Source organism: Cyrtonyx montezumae, unplaced genomic scaffold (genome assembly GCF_038088225.1).
Source record: "Cyrtonyx montezumae isolate F1298 unplaced genomic scaffold, pur_monq_1.0 scaffold_4, whole genome shotgun sequence".
NCBI lineage: Eukaryota > Metazoa > Chordata > Aves > Galliformes > Odontophoridae > Cyrtonyx > Cyrtonyx montezumae.
In genome coordinates, this window is record NW_027072045.1 from 19,373,882 (window position 1) to 19,390,810 (window position 16,929).

Genomic DNA, 16,929 nt, shown 5'->3' on the forward strand with positions numbered 1-16,929 from the left:
ATGGGAGCATTTGATCGGATTTGCCTGGGATTTTGAGGCTCTGTGTTACAGCGTGGAGGGCTTCGTTTGAGAAACAGGAGCACCTTCAGGACTAATGCCATGGGTGCTCCCATGGGCACAGAGTTATCTAGGAGTGGAAAGAGGATGCAGCTGGAATATGGGAGAGTCGCAGATCATTTTAGGTAGCGTTCAAACATCGTTTACATCAGTGCAAAGCCTCTTGTTAGCATGAGCCAGCCTGGCCAAGCTGAGGCACCTGTTTTAGAATCACAGAATTATTAAGACTGAAAAAGACCTCTGAGATCATCTAGTCCACCTACCAGCAATACTGCCCACTAACCGTGTCCCTCAGTGTCACGTCTACCCTTTTCTTGGGCACGTCCAGGGACGGTGACCCCACCAACACCTGGGCAGCTTTTGCAGTGCCTCATTGCTCTTTCTGAGAAGAAATTCTTCCTAATATCCAAGCTGAGAAGCTGAATGACAAAGAAGGATGTCTCTGGACTCAGGATGTGAAGGCAGATGGCTCAGGCTGTGCTTGAAGCAGCAGCCGGACATTTTCCAAGGCAACTTTTGAAAGGAAGGTTAAATTTCTCCAAGATAAGGAGAGCTTCAGTGAGCTGGAATGCACTGTAGCCCCCCTTTGCCCAGCTTGCCTTATGATAACAGCTGCTGTGTTGGAAACCTAATGCTGATGAAAGAGTTAAAGGCTGGTTGATGGGCAATATCGGTGACACACCTCTGAATTGAGCATACTCCTGGAGTGAGACTGCGGACTGGTGTTACTCAATGAATAGAGGCCACTCCAAGGGAGTTTTTCCTTGAATAGAATGGGGTCAGGGAGCCGCTTTGGGGAACAATAGTTGCCACCGGCTAGCTGAATTTCTTACAATCACACACCATACCCCCTGATCAAATAGCTCCTTTGTCAGCCTGATATAAAAACATGTCATACAATGATGATCTGGAAGAATGACATGAGCTGGGCTTTCAAAGAGATCAGAAGGGCTTGTTTGGCACAAAAAGAGCCCCCATCAGAGTCAAGACAGAAAAAAACGGGGGATAAAAGGGGGTGAATGGAAACAAACAGCAATAACAACAACAGCAGAAAAGAGGGCAAGTTGGAATCTCGGGTCTGGCTCATTGTGTTGCGTCCCATGGCCGCAGCAGCGCCGTGTGGCTGTGTTGGAGCTGTTCGGGTACAGACATGGATGTCAGATTGCGCTGCCATTGGGATCCCATTGTCATTCTGCACTGGGACAGAAGAAATTGCTGGATGGGAAAAGGTCACTTGGCCCAACGAATCATCTCCACCCCACCCCCCAGAAAGTGTCTCAGCAACATCTCTGCTTTCTCACTGTAGTTCTTTGCCTTTCTAATGCAATGTTCATCTGCTGCCTTTATGCCCCTGTACAAAGTTAAGGTTGCTCAGAGGGCTGCTCTGGTCCATCTGCTCATAGGAGCCAGAAAATGTCTTTATTCACCTCAGTTCTCTTGTTATCGTTCATATTTTTCTACTTCTCAGAGTGCATGCACTGTTTACAACCCTCTTCTCAGGGTTCACTGGGACATAATAGAGAGTTTTGATGGAGAGAAAGGTTTCCACAAATAATGCTTTAAGATGTGCAGGGAAGTGGATCTCTCTTGGCTGCTTCCAGGGGAACTGCATTCCTGCAGTATCTATCGCAGGAGTCCCAAGAGATGGCATTTGCATGCAATCACGACAATTATTTGCAAGCTGGAAAAGTTCAGCAGTTCTGGAATGAGGCAACTGGAGGTACTGGGCAGTTTCAGCACTTACAAGTGTAGGAAGCAGCTTATATTTGAGTTCTAACCTTGCATGGCATAAAATAAGGAGTTGGGATAGTCAGAAGAGATCATAGCATTTTGTCATTTTTATACCATATGCTGCTTGGCATGCATTCATTTATAGGAATAGTAATTGATAAATTGTGTTTACACAATACACTGCTTATTAAATACACAGAATATTTATAGGCACATCCACACCGTAGTGATGTGCATAAGCCAAATGGAATTACTGCTGACCTGCATACCTGAGCTCTTCCATTCCTTTACCTAAAAGTCTGTACTGCACAAAAGGAGAGCCATAATTAATCATTTATTCTCCTGCAACATAGCTCTGAACAGCTGTGCGAGCTGGCTGATAATAATTAGTGTATTTAGGATTGCTCCAACTGGAACCTGCAGGTACCCCACTTCTTACACAGGGAACCATAGCCTCTACCCTGGGACTGGGTGATGGGTGCCCCGTCCCTGGAGGTGCTCAAGGCCAGGTTGGATGGGGCCCTGGGCCCTGATCTGGTGAGTGGCACCCAGCCCACCGCAGAGGGTTAGAACCGGGTGGGATTTAAGGTCCCTTCCCATGTGAGCCATCCTATGATTTGATCGTATGAGTCTGTGCCACAACCATCTGGATGGTGTTTGTGAGTTAAGTTTGATTGTAGAAGTGGGGCATCTCTGTTTGGGGTCAGTATTGGTCACGAGGCTTTCTGTATTGTGGAAGTTCTGGATAGGCCAAGTGGACAACTTGTATGTTATCTGTGGGCAATCTGATTTGATGCAAAACTGCATAGTTTTGTTAAATGGTGTTGATAGCAACCTCTCCTCTGGCTCTGAGACTTCGGATAGGGAAGGGAAAGTGAAAAAGATGATGTTAAGGGAATATTAACTGCATCACTATTCCAAAGGTTGGGGGGCATAATGAAGTCAGGTTGTACACGCACCTCAATTCTGCCCTTTTGTCAGCAGGTGGTTGATCAAAATGTAAGTGACACAGTCACCCAGGTTGTTTCCACGTCACTTTGCCCTGCTGGTCCTGCTGGCTCTGCTCAGCTGGATCTCGCCTCGTCAAGTTTCCACCGAACCTCCTCGCATTCTGCTCTGGTTCCCATCCTGCTGTTATAACCTCGGCGTTGGGAGCAAGCCTGGAAAATTTCAGGATGAAAACCGAAACCTTCCAAAAGGTAGGAGCACATAAAAATCAGAGGATATTAATGCAGCAACAGCTGGACTTCTGCTTTAATAATGTATACTTCGTAGAGCACGTAGCGATTTGGGTCAGATATGGGTATTTCTGTGCACTTCTGCTAAAACAAACCCCACGCCACAGCAATACAATGAGAGGCTGCTATACTATATTAAAATGCTAATTACCAAACTCCTTTCTTTTGACGGGTCTACTGAAGGTACTTCAGATGGATACGTGAGAATTGATCAAAGATTCGGCAGGCTGTTGCCACTGCTCACTGGGCATTGCAACCCAAAGGAGAACCTGACTCCCATGAAAAAGATACGGTGTTTTTACAAGCAATAAAACCCGCCGGTCACTTGATTGCTATGGGGATGGGTACAACCAAACCAGGCTTTCTTAAGGCAGAAACAAAAAGGGACATGGGAGAGGGAGGGAGAGTGCGAATGAGCGGGAGCTGAATTGATTTCAGTCTGTTCAGGTCTAGCTGGAAAACACAATGCAGTGAAACGCTCCCTGAGTCGGCAGGCTTCTTTTCCTGGGTTTTTCCCATGGTTTGAAGTGGAGAGGGAGGGATGGCAGTAGAAAAAGTGTGTGTGTGAGAGAGAGAGAGAGACGGGGCTGTAGGGAAGGCAGAGAGATGAGAGACATCGCTTGGAAGGGTGAAAATAGTCCATTCCTTCTGGAGAGTGGAAAACTTTGATGTCAGCGTCTCTGGTTTTAAAGTGGCAGTGTCAGGTTCAGGCTGAAAGGCTCTGGTATTTGAATCTTTGTCTGAGCTTGCGCTCACACCTGCACTCCAGGCACCTGCTGGGTGCAGATGGGTGGTGGGAAATAGGCACACAGCAGCACAGGTCTGCATGGTTCCTGCTGGAGGCTCGTGCTGAGAGCCTCTCCTACTCGTTTGAAAGAATAGGACCAAATTTGTCATCTGTGGCACTCAGGTGATCCTGATAGACTTGATCCACATGTGTATGGCTTCTCCTTTCCTCCATTTGAAGAGCAGAAAGGTTTGCACCCTGGTGGAGCTGCTGAGCAGCAAGACCATCCTGCTGGAACCTTCACCCCAGATTCTGCCATGCACTAACATGCTGCAAAAGTAAAGCATTGGAGAATTATGCAGAATTTCAGATCAAGCCAACGACAAATGCAAATGTTGCTGTGCACAAGGTGGCTTGTGGGTCCTGATGGGACAGAGACAATGAATCAGTGTATTTCCCATTGACAGACCTCCTTTATCAAAGGCAGAGATTTGGACTAGAATCCCACGAATGTTGGCATTTTCCTCCCCAGTCCTCATTTTCAGTGAAAGGCCCACTTTCATGGCAGGTGGGCTGGAGAAGGGAGGTTTTCCTGACTCTCCGTTCTTGGATTTATAATCTGACACGCTGTATGCACATGTGCTTGTCACAGGACTGTGTGAGGTGCCCACCACCATTCACGCGTTGTCCAGCAGATGTTATAGCCATCAAGTATGTTTTCTTCCTGTTCCAAAGGAAAACATTCTCTATTTTGGGATGTGGGATTTTTTTTTAAACTGATCTAAATAAACAAACAAAAATAGTGGTGGAGAGGTAGGACTTACATGATCATAAGAAACCTGTGTAAATGAGGATCTAAGCCTGTTCCCTGACCCATAAACTGGGTTAGTAATTAGTTGCTCCTGCAGTTTGTTGTCACAAAACCCGAGGTTAGGTTGAGGATGGTTTGGAAACCGTGAGCATTAGCAATATGGGATACCCAAACCTACGCTTACTGAAGTGCCTTGGTTGCTGCTTACAATGGGATCTGAGGCTCTGTGGTCACGGCAGAGGTCACGTTCTGTAATTCTCCAAATCTGTAATTGCTGCAAGTAATTAGGCTCTGTCTCAGTTGTCTGGTCCAGGCAGACCCAAAGCTGCTTTTAGGGTTGGGTTCGTCCGCTTTTCTTATCTTGCTTCGTAAGCAGAGCTTCAGTTATGGCAGCAGAGGACCCTCCTGTGACCGTGGGCACAAAGAGTTGGGACACCACCAGACTTCCCCTTGGACAGGGTCTGAGTGGAAGGAAGATGCAGAACAAAACAGTATCACTGCCACTGTTACAGTGAGTTTACTCTCAGAGTGCTCACGGAATGCTCCAACAAGTTTTGGAACAACCTGTGGAATTCATGAAAACTGAGTTGAAAATTGCTAGAAGCAACTCTGAAAGTCTTGTTCTTACTCTCAAAGAAGCCAACGGGAATTTGGACGTTTAGTTCTTTAGGCTCCAAGTATGAAAGGAAAAAGCCCCTGAAATATCTTCATAGGTAGCCCCTATAAAAGCACAAGATTCAAAAGCATTCCTGCAGGAGATCAAGGACGGTCCAGCCTTTGAAGCTGGGAGGATTGGGAAATTTAAAGATCTTTGTGGCAATCATATTGTGCCATTAGAAATCTACCATTTGGAATTGTAAAGCATTTAAAAGGAATGATTCCAAATTCCACAGCTGTCTGGTGAGTGACAACTTGATGTGGCCTCAGGGGTAGGAAGAAGGTCATTGTTGGGAAAACAGTTAAAATGAACATTTTCTGAACAGATGCTTTAGATAATACTTTGATAAATGAGGTTAAAAACAAATAATATAATCCGGGTGACTTTCAGAAAATAGCAGACTGGCAAAACAAACAAACCAAGCTCAAAAGGCAAAGACAAGAAATAGGTGCAGGGTTGGCACTCAGAAAACAGTAACAGAAGACTGTTCAAAATAAAACAAACAATAAACAGAGCCTAAACCAGCAAGATGAGGCAATTCTGCTGGCCTGGGGAAGTGATACTTATTTTCTTTTAACTTCACGGCAATCTATGAGAACTTCCATAACACTCAAGAGTGGACTTTGATAGATGAAAATATTTGACAGTCCATTTTTATTAATTTTTGTTTTTCTGAGCCCTTGAAGCAGCTTAGCTGCTGCTGGAAATACAAAAGCGTTGCATGTGCCTGGTGAGTGGATAATGAGAGCGATCCCCTTGGTTTAGTATCTTTGTCAGCAGAGTGTAGTGAGAAAAGTAAACAAAGAGCATCGCTGCTGACAAACTGATTTATGGAATTGTTTGTTTTCATAATTTTCAGCATGGGTATGAATAAAGGTCCTGATCCAGAGGCTGCTAAGTACCTCGTAGGGATGGCTGCTGGCCGGGTGCCCCTCGCTCTCACTGAGGGCTCCTTGTAGCTGTGGTTTGGAACTATGCAGAATAGGGTCTGTTGGGATTATTTTTAAGGGAAGATCTTTTTTTTTTTCTCATCTTTTTACAGAATCCGTACCAAATAGTTTCTAGCTCTGATTTCTTCTGGCAGACCTTTTATAGGTAAAACCAAATCAATACGTATAAACTGGGGGAAAAAAGGAGAGAATTCACCCTAAAATTCAGCATAACCTTTTAATTTTATCCTCTTTAATCCTTTGATATTTTTTGTGCTTCTCCTGCAGAAAAGCAATTCTGCTAATCACCTTTGTGCCAATCCCTACATTCCTGACAATAGCGTGAACAGCTTCCATCAAAGTCTTTGATGTGGGAAAGACACACACACACACATATAATCTGAAAACAATTCAGCTCCTTGGTTCTCAATGGCGAGCACTCTGCTTTAATAGAGTGCGAGTTCCGTGGAGGTTTCTAATCCTTTCTGCCAAACAGAAGAGACACAGTCAGGTAGCACACCTTATTCAGAAGTTAAAATAACATGTTACTTGCTCTCAGAGAAAATCAAAACAACTCAAGATCAAAAACAGATTCCGCCGACCTGAACGGGATAGACTTTCTACTCAGATAACTCTTGATCTAAGTGTGTAACAAGTAACCTGCTTTAATCCCTCAAAGCGATGGTGTTACAGATAAGTACTGTAGTAGCAGAGGAGGTGTCTTAAGTTTCAGAAATACACAAAAGCATTGGTTGGAAGGAAAAACAAAACAAAGAGCTGTCCACATGATTGTGTCTTTAGCTGGAAAGGTGTATTTGAGGGCACCGCAAAGAAGAATAAAACCCCTTGAAGACAGGAAAAGAAAAAAGGAAGAAAAGACAGGCAGGTATTGAAATGGAATTTCTTCCAAGCTGGATTTCACTGACTTGTGCTGTTGAAGCACAAGGCTTACAGGTGTCAGCCCTCATTTTCAGCTTGCAAATCCTGCAAGCTATGATGCTGGAATGATCTGCTGCTTCAGCATGGAACCCCCCTCTATTTTCTAGAGGTTCAGGGAGGTCATGAGCCATGAAAGGACTGGAATATTTGTAAGATTTGTGGAGGCTGTATTATTTGTTGACTTATCCTGCACTGGGCACCTGCACTGACTTCATTATTAGAGCATGACCATTGTATGGTAATAATCATGTTACACGTAGAGGTTTAGAAACGCTTCCAAACCTTCTATGCTTCTTGCTCCCACAGACCCATGCAGTTCGTTCAGCATTGCTGAGAAGACGAGCACAGCTCAGCCTGTGATACGCAGTACTGACAGCTCCACAGCAGAAAGCAGCTGACAAGTGTACCCCTTGCAGGTCTGCTCCTCGTGCAAAGAAAGAAGGTAACAGACCATCATGTTTGGGTAAAGAATAATTACTGTTGCAGCGTTGTTAGGCAATTATCCACATCACAAAAGGACATGACTTTTAAGAGCCACATATCGCTGGTTTCTTCACAATACTGTTTGTGACACCTGTTTGGATGGTATTTGACCCTCTGTTTCACTGGTTGTAAACGTGTTTCATCTTAGCCAAATCTTTCATAGTTATTTATATCTTGGGTCACTAATTGGAGAGTGCACAGTCAGACCCTACTTCTGTGGATGTGCCCCTTGATACTTTGGCTCTTGCATTGCCATATGCTACGCTGCATGTGGCACTTTAAAGACGGTCTCCTTCCAACATGCACTTCAGTAAAGGACTCAAGCAGAAACAAGGCTCTGGAATAAGGGTGTCATAGTGTGCCAGGAGATGTCAGGCATGGCAGATGTAGCACCTGTGTATTGACAGAGCCTAAAATGAGAAGGGGCCTTAGATGATCTAGTCTGATACACCGCGTCAGGACTCGCTAGATCAATTCCTGATTTTAAGTTGTTGTAGTCTAGTCAGTTTCAGGGGGAAAAAAAACCAAAAGCTGATATTGTTTAAAATAGCTTCCCTACAAAAACATGTTTTATTTATAAATGTTTCCTGTCACCTTCTGTCAAGTGATCTTATCACTTCGTCTGCTAAACTGAAGACCCTGGTATCACCAGATTTTTCTTCCTGTTTCAGTGCTTGTAAGGTATGATCCCCTCACACCTTAACCTCTTTAAGAAAGCTAAACAGACTGAGCACTTTGGTTCTCACTATAAAACGTTTGACAGTCCTGCAATCATTCTTACTGCTCTTCTTTGAAAACCCACTAGTTTTTCAACATCCTTCTTGAAGTGTTGGCTGGACAAATTATTTCCAAAGCCGTCACAACAGAGTCAAAAGCAGAGGTAAAACAACCTCCTGGCTCTTGTTTGTTTCCCAGCCCTTTGGTCACAGCACTGCAGAAGGAGCTCACGTTTAGCTGATTATTCATCTTAATGAAGTCTTTACGGAATTGCAGCTTTGCAGGATAGAGTTACATCCTTTCAGTGTGACCTACATTCTTTGTTCCTAGATGTGAGACTTTACATTTGACTTGATTGAAATACGTATGATTTGATTATGCCTAAACTTAACATAAGGTTACACAGCCATAAGCACTCTTGGCCTCTTCCCTGAGGCTTTGTGCCTTCGAAAAACTTTGCTAATAACGATTTCGGGTTCTTTTTCAGGTCACTAATAAAAACACCAAATAATGTAGGATCCATATGCTGTCTCTGTGGAATCCCACTGGAGAAAGACCAACTTGATAATAAACCTCTCTTTAGAATAACAATTTACAACAGAAGATCACTCATCTTTTAATAAGTTTAATGTTTCAGACATTGACAAAGTCTATTACAAAAGTGCTAATTATAATTACATGTTTAAGATTAATGTCATCAAAAAGACACTGAATTCACATCAATTCTCCATAATCTTTTGTTATGTAACATTTGTTATATTACCTCCCTTTCAATTGGCCACTTAAGTCCTGCACCAGATGTGCTGTTATTTCACCTGAACTTAACTGAGGTTTTGAATTTTTTAATTACTCTGGCCATCTGATTCACTCATTATAAAACACTGATAAAACATTTGCTGTCTTCCGATCCTCTAGAATCTCTTTGACTTCCAAGGTGCACTGAAGCTCAGTGTAAATGGACCAGACAGTTCCTCAGCTGGCAGTTTTGAACCTCTCAAATACAAGGCCTCCATAGCTGGTGATTTGGATATATGAATATTTGAGTGCTTGAGATTAAACAGATCAGATAACCCTCTGGAATACGATGCAAGTAAGTGTTTAAAAGGCCTGTCTGCTATGGTAACCTCATTATATGCTGAAATTTATTTTCCACTTCCACTGTGCAAAAGGACCTGTAGTTTGTGGTTGGTAAACGATGCCTGTACAAAGAATTCCAGGTAACTGATTTACTTTTAATAATTTATATACTTTTTAATTCTGAGGCAGAAGTTTCCCTGAGCACTTCAGGATCCTGTAGAGTGGAAAATACAGTAAGAAAGAATAACACACCATTGTACTCATATTTTCCTGCTCCACTGTCTGCGAAGGGCTACTTTGCCATTTTGGACCAGGATCCTCTTGTGTTGTCAGTACTCCAGGCTCCTGTGGATGGCAACAATGACTCAGTTATTATGAACTGTTCTTCGTGGTGTTGTGCATATATGTACAGACATACATGAACGAAGCGTGACCACTTTTTCAGCCCGTGCTCCATGGAATGGATGGCACCAAAGGGTCTGAATGACAAGCCAGGCTTAAGTCCTCTGCAGCAGGGGCCTTTCTTTCATAAGGAAGAACCTTTCTTTTAAGTGGCTCAGGGAATCTGGGAGTTGAGAACTGCAGCGTAACACCAGATGACCCCTGCTGTCATCTGGTGGGTGACAAGAACTCCTGACTCTGCTCAACGGTAATTAATGAGCAGTAATCACCTTGCTGTTCACCTTCCTTTGCAGGAGTGCTGTGCCCAGCCAGGTGGTGGAGCAGATGCTCTGGTTACCCATGATCACTGCTCTGGCCATTAATTATTCACATTATTAAGATGACGTTATTAATCTCAGCTATAAAGAATAATAACCCAAGCACGGGCCGGTGGAGAGGGTAGCAGGGAGCGGGAGTTTAGCGGCGGATCGAGGCGGGGATAGCCCCGGTGGCTCCCGGTAATGAATTAGTGCCCTAACGTCGGTGTCCCCCCCCGCCCCGGCCGCCGCCGCCGCCTCCTCCCCCAGAGGGGGGCAGTGACAGGCAGCGGCTCCTGCCCCATGTGACTGGGGAGCGGCTGCCCCCGTCCATGGCTTGGCCTCCCCCGGGCAGCAGCAGCTCCAGCTCCCGGGGAGGAGGGGCAGGAGCTGCTGCTCCATGGGGAGGAAGAGCAGCCCCCGATCCCCCCAGGCGGATGGGGGATCCCGGGCCGCCTCCCCCCCCTCCTCCTCCTCCCCCTCCTCCCCGCTCTGGGCCTTACCCGAGGAGCTGCTGCTCCTCATCTGCTCTTACCTGGACGTGCAGGCCTTGGGCCGCCTGGGCCAGGTCTGCCGCCGCCTGCGCTTCCTCAGTAGCCGCGACCTCCTCTGGAAGCGCATAGCCCGCGGGTGCCTCAATTCCGGCTTCACCCAACTCGGCACCGACCTGTAAGCTCGGCCTCCGCGGCGGAAGGGCGGGGGGGAGGCGGCCGCGGCGGCTAGGAAAGGCCGGGGATGCTGCGGCCTAGCTGGTTGCTAAGGGGCGTGCTGCGCTCCTGGCGTAGTCGCTAAGGGGGGCTCCCCGCTGCCGTAAGGGGGCGGAGGGAAGGGGGGCGCTATTCTCGAAGCGCGGCTGCGCCGTCTTTACTCCGCTCCGAGGGGGGCGGCGAGCGCGGGGGAAGCGGCGTGGCTCCCCTGCCAGGGGTCGGGCTGCGTGCGGCGGCATCTGGGCCGGCCCGTGTCCAGCAGGGCTGCGGTGTGCGGGGAAGCGCTTCCTGCTCCCGTGTTGGGGGCTTCCTGATCGCCTGGCCCGGCAGGGGCAGCCCGCAGATACTGCAGCTCGAGGGCCTCTCCGCATGAGCTCGGTTCCCCAAAGCTCCCCCCTCCCCAGGCACGACGTGGTGTCTCTGAGCTCGAGAGCTCTGAGGCAGGAGAGGTGGGCTTTCCCTCACAGCCCCTGAGCAGCGCTCTGTGTTGCCTGTGCCTGTCAAAGCCCCAAAGACACCTTGAAAAGGTGGCTGCGAGGAAGCAAAATCTGAACTGGACGTCGAGGAAAGGACTGGAGAATGAGCCTAGATGTGCTATTAGGTGTGCAAGGCTTGGTGGCTTTGCTGTGACACCAGCATCTTTCTTATTGAAGTGCTTTTGGGCTTTCGGCCTTGATGGCGCCCGGTAAGAGCCCGCAGGTTGCCCTTCCTCTCTCCTTATGCTGGCATGCAGAACACCACTCGGAGGCAGCCGCACCACATGGGCTTCCCTTGCTGCCTCATGGATCCCGAAAGGGAGTTTATGTGCGTTAGGATCTATGAATTGCATCCTGTGTTTCCCTATAGTTGCCAGCCTGAGATCCAGAATCTTGTTTCTCATCCAGGAATGCAGTATGGTTGCCCTAAGCACTGTTGACATTAATCGTAAAGGATGTCTGAGGCCTATTTCACTGTCTCATAGTGCTATCTTGTCAGTAGCACGGGCATAGAGAAGCAGCTGTGGCCCCTGCTCTTAAGAGCAGGGCTTCAGTGGTGCTGAAAATCTCTGTTGGGTTTTCAGGCCAGGACTTTAACCCATTCAGATTTGTAGATTTAGGCCTGTAGCCAATGGATGCTGCAGCCAAAGACTGGGCTTGGAAAGTTAACCACAGTTCCCTAGGAGGTAAGCAGGAGTAAGTGCTGCAGAATGGCTGTGCGTAGGACTCTGTCTACCATGATATATGATTTTGTCTCCTGAGGAAATGAAGTTCTGTATTTTTCATTAAGAATAAGGTGATACTATGCCACTTCGGTTGCAGGAAGGATCAGGTGTACAGCAGAGCAGGTGCAGCACATGTAAGGACCACCACTTCCCCCTGCAGAGGAATGTGGGTCTATAAACAGCTACAGAAGAAGTTTGTTAGGTCAGAGGGTTTAAGTTAAGGGAAGGGTACTTGAGTGTCATGAGCTCCCAGGGATTTCCATGCTGTTAGATTCGCTATGAACAGAGTTGCTTTGGTTAGTTTGTTTTGTTCTGTTAGTCATTCTAGGATGTGCTTTTGTGCTGAGCCCCATTTTCAGATTTTCTTTAAACTCTGCATGGAGTACTGCTTTAGCATTGGTCATTGCCCCAGTTCTAGGGAGTTCAATCACCAGCAACGCACTGTGGCTCTACAATCTGGTCGTGTAGGATCCTTGAGATATCCTGGAGAATGAATCCTGTAATTACTTTTAACTTCATGGAAGGCTCGTGCAATCTTCAGTTCTTTGAAATAGGTAGCGTGTCAGTTCTTTTGGACAATACCTGACAGCCAAACAGTTGTATTCCCTGTGTGGACCTCCAGCATCTGGGGGCAGTTTTGAGAGTCTTGCTCCAGTGGGTTTGACGGTTCTGGCAACAGATAAAAGACAAGGGCATACTTTGGTGTGTGTGGGGGTCTGGGTATCTGTACATCTCCAAAAGAATCACAGTGAATGCATATGTAGGGTTGTGGTACAGTTAAGAAGTTTGTACTTAGCTGATGAAGAGTTTAATAGCCTGTGTGGCAGCTTGAGGGTTTTAAATGGCCATGTCTCTTTTATACCGCCTGTGCCTCTTGCGTGTCTCCAAGATCAAGAGCAATCTCCAGTGTTGCTCTTATTGCAATTGAAGGGTGAAGATTTGAGGAGAGAGGTTATGTTTTATTTGGCTAGGCAATACAAGTTGGGGAGGGGAGTTAGGTAAGCTTCTAGGCACATAGCCTTTCTTCCTGACAGTAATTCTGAGTAAGAAGCTGGTAGGTTGTTCACTGAAGATTAAATTTGAGCTGAGCAGGTGTTTAAGCTAGAATATCATTAGGTAAATAGAATGATGGTGAAGATGATGGGTAGTTGGACCTCGACAACTGTGCTTTCTTAGTCACACAGAGTCAATCTTGAGTATGTCATGCTTGGCTACGGCTTGCTTGAGAGCTGAGGCTTCTGTTGCACATTCTGGATAAGATTGCATGAGGTGAACACTGTTTTTTACTTTCAAGAGGTATTTATGCAATCCTGTCTGCAACTGAGAAAGAAAAGGCTGGAACCGTTTGTGGTACATGTACTTAATGAAATAACGTGCATGGTTCTAACATTAGCTCTTAGACTGATGGTCCCTGGGAGGCTGGCATAAGTTAAAAACTAGTCTAGGGAGTTCTTACCGCTTAAAACAAAAAAACCCATCTCAGAACTAGTTTGTTCATTTCTGCTGCTAAATGGCTTTTGATAAACCATCTGTTAATGCTTTGTAAATAGAGGTAAATTTGAGCTTAGGATGTAAGATAGCTGTGAAACTTATCCCCCCTCCTCCACTTCCCCATTTTTTTAAGTCTGATTAACTTGAAAATGACACTATTTCTTTCCAGTGTTGTTTCTGTTAGGTATATCTTCAGGTAATTGTAACAAAAAGATCAGAGTGAACAGTCTTTAGCTTGTATGTGAAACAACTGTTTGCACGGTGAGCTTGCTTATAAGAGTTTTTGATGCCCAATTAGGGAAGAGAGAATATCCATTAGAAACTGGTTGCAAAACCCTAGCTGTAGAGCAGTATGGGAAAGAAAAAATATAGTACCTAGAACTGTTTGACTTAACTTTTAAAATTACCTTCTTCCCATCTTGGCTATCCCCTTTTACCAGCTGTTTTTATCTCAGCACATATACTTAGGCTTAAACAGTGTTCAGTTGATTGGCTAATGTTGTCAAAGGAAGATATGAACTTAATCCTAGGCATGAGTTGTTATGCTGAAAAGCATATTCACAAGGTGGACAAGCCTCTCCTATTTGCCCTTTCTGATAGATTCAGCTAATGAAGAGCTGTGTAAGTGAAGTGTTTAAGGTATTGTTTCAGTCATGCGCATACAAAGAAGAAAAAAGTTTGCTTTGTGCCATGTTTCCATCATCTCCATTCCTCAGCAGGGGAATCACTAGATCTGCATCGGTTGAGTTAGTGTATGTTAGGGATGGCAGGGCCTGACTTGGAAAGGTTCTTAACTACATTCTTGGTATTAAAAACATACTTTTTCTTCTTCGAATCGGTAGTAAGTAAATGCCTAATAGAATATTGTGTTACTGTTTTGGAAGTCTGCAGTGGGTTTAGATGTATGTGGTTCTTGGCACTTTTCTCCATGTCAGGCTGCCTTTTGCTCTGTGTAGTCGTGTTAATTTTATGTGTAGACCTGTACTGCAGTAAGACCTTGTTAGGGCATGGTAAAAAGATAGTCCCCACACAGAAGAATTCTGCTTCACTCAGTCACGGGAGCTGCTCAGGCAAGAGTCAAGACCTGTCTTTATGACGTAAGGTGAATGGAGCATTTTTCTTCCAAAAATGCATGGCAGCATTTCACAGAAGAATACAACTTAATAATTATTTTTGCAGTTAAACCATAGCTGAGCAGTAGCACAAAGCCTCCGGGGTTTCTGGTGAGTATAGTGATTTTACAGTTGTGTCTGGTAGCCTGTGTCTGTTTTGCCAGCTGTTGTACAGGCCCAGCAAGAGAAGTCTCTGCCCTGAAGAGCTTGCTACCTAAATAGACAGAGTAAACAAGGGCTTGGGAGGGCAGCGAGGCACAGAGATGTGAACCAAGCTGCCCTCTGTGCAGCAGGTCAGTGTCAGAGCCAGAAATAGAAGAGGGTCCTGTGAGCCCTCAGCCAGTGCCTACCTTCTGGACCACCTTGGACTGGAGAAATTGGAGAGTCAGAGAGCTCATTGCAAGGTGGTTCTTTATTTAAAGCCTGGAAGAAAGGAATAACGTTGCAGCTGGGCTAAACTTATTTCCTCTTTGTTGCAAAGGAATTTTAAAGGGCAAGTGAAAAGCTGCAACCCAAATAGCTTGACAGTGTGCTCTTTGTAATACATTAATAGCTGTTGTCAAAATATAGAAATGTTCTGCTGCATGTTTTCTCTCTCCCATCTCCCATCCTACCTTGCCCGCTAGCACTGTGGAGGATCTTTTCCGGTCCAGAAAAATAGATTAATTAGCGGGTGACTTTATTGTCTTTGAGTATTTAAGAACTAGTGTAAGCATTTCTGGGAGTTAATAAAAGCAGTGTTTTCTCCAGATCTTGGAAATATATATACACCTGCAGGAGCAGGAAATGGCCAATCTATGCAAGTCAAATCCAAATGCAAACTGCCACAATCATCGGAGACCTCTGCCTTCAGTGCTGCAGGGGGAGGAAGTGTGAAGCAGTGTGGAAAGTTCCTTCAGTTTCCTTCATCTTTTAAAAGCTGTTTTCCGGCTTTAAGACAGAACTGAAGTAGGAGATGAGCTGGTGCAGATGATGCAGAGGGGATCACTCTGGGAAGGATATTGCAATAACAGCTGAAGCCTGGAAGAGGGCACACAGCTATTGCTTTGTGCTGGAAGAGTTGGTTCACTTTAGGAACTCCTCTTTGATTCTTACCGACTTAAGCTACTACTTCTGTGCAACTGGAATGGCACAGTTATCAAAACTATTTCTTGATGTGGGAATGAGAAATAGTAAGGGGCCTGTGTCCCTTTCCTTACAATCTTCACAAGTTCATAGCAGCAGAAGAATTTTATCTTGTTCAGGGCTTAGGAAGATGTGTGTTGTGCCTGTTGCTATTATCCCCGTAATGGCTATGCGCTATTTGATTCTGTACAGACATTACCCTGACAGTCCGGTCTTTCAATACAGAATATACATGACAATTATTGAGCAGCTGTGAATTTGCTCGGATCTTTCTGGGCTATTCATTTTTTTAAGCAGCCTAGGTTTCAGCTCATAACTGACTACATAGCTCCTCGACAGCAGCAAAACCCTGCTTGGATTTTCTGTCCGAGTTCCCGTTGCAGGGTAGGGCATCATCGGTGAGGGAGGAGGGATCTGATGGTACTGACATGCTTCAGACCAGGTGATGATAGGTGGGGTTTTTTGGAGCTCTCTCTGAGGATGCTTGTCTTTGCTGTGTGTACAGAAACTTGATTCTGATTAGAAGTCTCTGGCTTCTTCATGCAGGTGGATGATTCACAGGATCTGTGAGGGTCTGACTGAGGTAGCTTAGTGGTACCACTGGAGACAAGAAGCAGCAGGAGATGTCAGTAGAGCTGTCTTCCATCCTGGTGTTGTCTGAACCCACGTGATGCAGGGGAAGGGGTTGAGTGCAGAAGACAGACTGAAGCTGGCGGTAAGCTAAAAACGGGCCCATGTGCTAAAGGAATTCATATGGAATTTTTATTCTGGAATAGCCATACTGAAAGCACGCCAGCTTCTTGAGGACAGCAACAGGAGCTCCTGACATAAATAGCTTTTCCCTCTTGGCTGTCTGTTGGTGGCCCGTGACTTGCAAATGCACCGAGACCCTGCCAGTCAACAGGTGTGTCCCCATTACACAAATAAGTGCAGTTGGTCTCTGTGTTAGCCATCTCTGCCGCAGGGCCAAGGTTGAAAGGGGGGCTTAGCCACTATGACCTATTTGTTCCTCTGTATGACCCTTCCAAGTCAGGCTAGAGGCTATCTGCAGACAGCAGATTTTCTCCATGGAAGAGATTCACTCTGCAGCAGGTCTCTGCAGGTTTGCATTTCCAGATGAGCTCTTCACCTCTGAAAATGTAGTGAAATGCAAAGGACTTCAGTGGGTTAGGATGCCCCATGCAGCTGGGCAGATATACAGTATGACATATTGGTGTTACCTTCTGTA

The 16,929-nt window shown here is 45.7% G+C and overlaps 1 protein-coding gene across 1 annotated transcript in view; it reads left to right on the top strand.

Annotated features, from left to right (window-relative positions):
* Nucleotides 1–10,380: 10,380 nt before the first annotated feature.
* Nucleotides 10,381–16,929, top strand: part of FBXW4 (F-box and WD repeat domain containing 4) — a 59,065-nt gene continuing 52,516 nt past the window's right edge. Inside the window, exon 1 of the mRNA XM_065746967.1 lies at nucleotides 10,381–10,734. Within this exon, the coding sequence (XP_065603039.1) occupies nucleotides 10,466–10,734 (269 nt within the window). The 5' untranslated portion in view covers nucleotides 10,381–10,465. The remainder of the gene's footprint in view (nucleotides 10,735–16,929) is intronic.